Genomic DNA, 3,577 nt, shown 5'->3' with positions numbered 1-3,577 from the left:
TCCTCGTCTCCCAGGGGCCCAGCCCCTGCCCGCCTGGCGGGGGGCCAGGCAGCAGCCCTGTTCTGCCCTGATTGTACCCAACCCCCAACCGCAGAGGGGAGGTCCCTCTGCCTGAGACGCCCGGGCCCCCACATACCCTCGGCCCAGAGCCAGGCGGGCACCGGGGGAGCCGTGTGCCCTCCCTTCCTCGGGAGCTGTTCTCCGCATTCACTGGGACGGGCGCTGGGAACGCCCTGGGCCTCGGAGGACGGGCTGACACCCACTCACCTCCCGGTGATTGTAGGCGTCTCACTCACCAGAATCCCATATCCGCCCCCAGGAACGCTTCCTGCAGCCCCGGCCGGTTTGGCTCCGGGGATAGAGTGTCGGCCCAAGGACGGGAGGGTCCCCGGAGAACCGAGCGTAGGCCCCAAAAGCCGAGCGAACCCCAAAGAGCCGAGATACGCCCCCGAGAGCACAGCCTACGCCCCGCAGGCCTAGCCAAGCCCCTCACGGCTGAGCCCAGGCCAGAAGGTCGGAGCCTCAGCGTCTGGCGTGGCCCCAAGGAGTTGAATCAAGGCCAGAAGAGGAAAATCTCGTCCCCACGGATGGTCTTAGCCCCGAAGGGCTGACCCCGGCCCGGAGGGCGGAGCCGAGGCCCTCAGAGGCAGACCTGGTCCCCCAGGGCCTGCCCAGCCGCGAGGGGCAGAGCCCAGGTCTGCAGAGCCCTGTGCTGGGTCGAGGAAGCTTTGGCTTCATTCGCTCACTTACAGGAGCAGAGAGGGGGCCCGACGCTGAGGGGCGAGGCCTGTAGGGGGTGGCAGGCCGGGTCCCCGGCCCTGGTCAGGGGCACACGCGGGAGGCACCCGATCGCCCTGTCCCTCACGTCGAGGCTTCTCTCTGCGTCTCCCCCTCCCTTCTACTCTGTCTAGAAACCGACGGGGAAATGTCCTCGGGCCCCAGCCGGCTCGGCTCAGTGGGAAGCGGGTAGCAGGTCAGCCCGGGTTCGATTCCGGTCGAGGGCACGTACCTCCCTTGCAGGCTCCTCCCCGGCCCGGCCCTCACCTTGGTGTCTCTCCGTCTCTCTCCCTCTCTCTCCCTCTCTCTCCCATTCCCCCTAAAAATCGATGGGAAATATCCTCGGGTGAGGATTAACAACAACAACAACAAAGTCAGGAAAGCTTCCTCCTCTACAGCATCTCTTCAGTCCCTGGGATAGGACCCTGCCCTCCACCCAGCCGACCTCCAGGACTTGGCGTCAAGGCAACATCCATCCCTCCTTCCTCGCCAGCCACCCCCCCCACCCCGCTCCACCCCGCTACCTCCCCCGATGGCAGCCCTGACCCTGCCCCTCTCCTGCTCTGAACCACACCCTGTGGCTCCCAGTGTCGACGCAGAAAATAAGTTGCTATAACCACAGGGCCTCTCCTCCCTCCGGCCCTGCTGGAGGCGGGGTTCCCACGTCACCATTTGGCCTCTGACCTCCGGCCCCTGGCCTCTTGACTCCCCAGATCCCCAGAGCCGCGTGTGTCTGGGCCGGGCACGGAGCCAAGAGGATGGGGACTACATCAACGCCAACTACATCCGAGTGAGTGGCCGGATGGCCGGGTGGGGGCTGGGGTGGGGGTTCCTCCTGTGGGGGCCGGAGGCTTCCGGCTCAGACCCACGGCCGTCCTGCCGGGCCGGCCCAGGTACTGACGTCCCCACAACACCCTCCAGAACACAGCAGAGGTCTCCCCTCTCCCTCTCCCTCTCCCCCTTCTCCTCTCTCCTTCACTGCCTGTGCAGTAGCGCCCTCTAGGGGCCTGAAGCGGTAGGACAGGGGTCAGCAGGTGCAGGGAGGTAGAAGGCGGTGAGGCTGGGACCCTGGGGAACTGGATCCCCACCTGCCGGCAGGTGAGCCAGGTGGACCGAGGTCCGGCTCAGAGAGAGGAGGGCTGGCCAGACGGGGCTTCGTCTCGCTCCTAAGTGCACGGGCGCAAGATGCAAAGGGAAACATTCACCCCACGGAGGTCGAGGCGTAGCTTCGTGTTTTGTGCGGGGAGAACGCGGGGGAGAGGGGAGCCGAGGGTTTAAAGAGGCCTCATGTGCGCTGGTCCCGCGGTAACTGAGTCTGGCCTGCACTGTGTTCCTGCACGGCCGGGGTGGTGCCCAATTCACAGATGGGGAGACTGAGGCTCACGGAAGCCGGTCGCTTGCTGGTGGTGGCACAGCCAGCCAGCAGCCGGACAGGGGTGGCACCCAGATGGTCCTCACCCCAGAGCCCACGTCCTTCCCACGGTGTGCTTCTGGTGTGTGCATCTGTGCATGTGTCTGCGTGTGCACGCGTGTGTCTACGTGGGCACACCTGCGTTCTATATGCGCATGTGTGTCTGTGTGTGCACGTGTGCAGCCGTGTCTGCGTGTGCATGCGTGTGTCTACGTGGGCACACCTGCGTTCTATATGCGCATGTGTGTCTGTGTGTGCAGCTGTGTCTGTGTGTGCATGTGTGCACATGTGTGTGCATGCGTGTCTGTGTGTGCGCGTGTCTGTGTGTGCATGCGCATCTGTGTGCACATGTGTCTGCGTGTGCAGCTGTGTCTGCATGTGCATATGTGTCTGCGTGAGCATGCGTATATGTGTGCGTGCGTGTCTGTGTGTGCATGCATGTCTGTGTGTGCACATGTGTCTGCGTGAGCATGCGTATACGTGTGCATGTGTGTCTGTGTGCGCATGCGTGTCTGTGTGTGCACATGTGTCTGCGTGAGCATGCGTATATGTGTGCATGTGTGTCTGTGTGTGCATGCGTGTCTGTGTGTGCATGCGTGTCTGCGTGTGCGGCTGTGTCTGTGTTCGCGCATGTGTCTGTGTGTGCATGCGAATCTGTGTGTGCATGCGAGTCTGTGTGTGCATGCATGTCTGTGTGTGCATGTGTGTCTCTGTGCACGTGTGTCTGTGTGTGCATATGTGTCTGCATGTGCACGTGTGTCTGCGTGTGCAGCTGTGTCTGTGTGTGCAGCTGTGTCCGCGTGTGCAGCTGTGTCTGTGTGTGCATGCGTGTCTGTGTGTGCAGCTGTGTCTGCATGTGCACATGTGTCTGTGTGTGCATGCGTGTCTGTGTGTGCAGCTGTGTCTGCATGTGCACATGTGTCTGTGTGTGCATGCGTGTCTGTGTGTGCACGTGTCTGCATGTGCACACTTACTGCTTCAGCCTGATCCTAGGACCTGCAGAGCGTGGGTTCCCCGGAGTCTCCTCTCGCTGTTCCTCAGCCTCCCCCTGTGCGCCCCCCGCCCCCCCGCCAGGGCTACGACGGGCAGGAGAAGGTCTACATCGCGACCCAGGGCCCCATGCCCAACACGGTGGCGGACTTCTGGGAGATGGTGTGGCAGGAGGAAGTGCCGCTCATTGTCATGCTCACCCAGCTCCGCGAGGCCAAGGAGGTAGGAGCAGAGCCCCGCCCACACCCCCCCACACACACCCCCACACACACACCCCGACTCGGGGCAGCTCAGAACCCCCTGGAGGCCGAGAGCACGTGTAGGCAGGCCCAGCGTGCCCGACTCAGGGTCCCTGAGATGCACCCCGTGGAGCTGGGTGAGCACCTCATCTGCAGGGGA

At 63.6% G+C, this 3,577-nt stretch overlaps 1 protein-coding gene across 1 annotated transcript in view; it reads left to right on the top strand.

Moving 5' to 3' along the window:
• The window catches only part of PTPN7 (protein tyrosine phosphatase, non-receptor type 7), a 21,769-nt gene that overhangs the window by 14,885 nt on the left and 3,307 nt on the right, over positions 1 to 3,577 (top strand). Inside the window, 2 exon segments of the mRNA XM_014533399.1 lie at positions 1,491 to 1,567; positions 3,263 to 3,400. Of these exon segments, the coding sequence (XP_014388885.1) occupies positions 1,491 to 1,567; positions 3,263 to 3,400 (215 nt within the window).

This window comes from Myotis brandtii, unplaced genomic scaffold, assembly GCF_000412655.1.
Source record: "Myotis brandtii unplaced genomic scaffold, ASM41265v1 scaffold975, whole genome shotgun sequence".
Taxonomy (NCBI): domain Eukaryota; kingdom Metazoa; phylum Chordata; class Mammalia; order Chiroptera; family Vespertilionidae; genus Myotis; species Myotis brandtii.
Note: the sequence above shows the minus strand (reverse complement) of the source record. Positions and strands in the feature narration are given on the sequence as shown.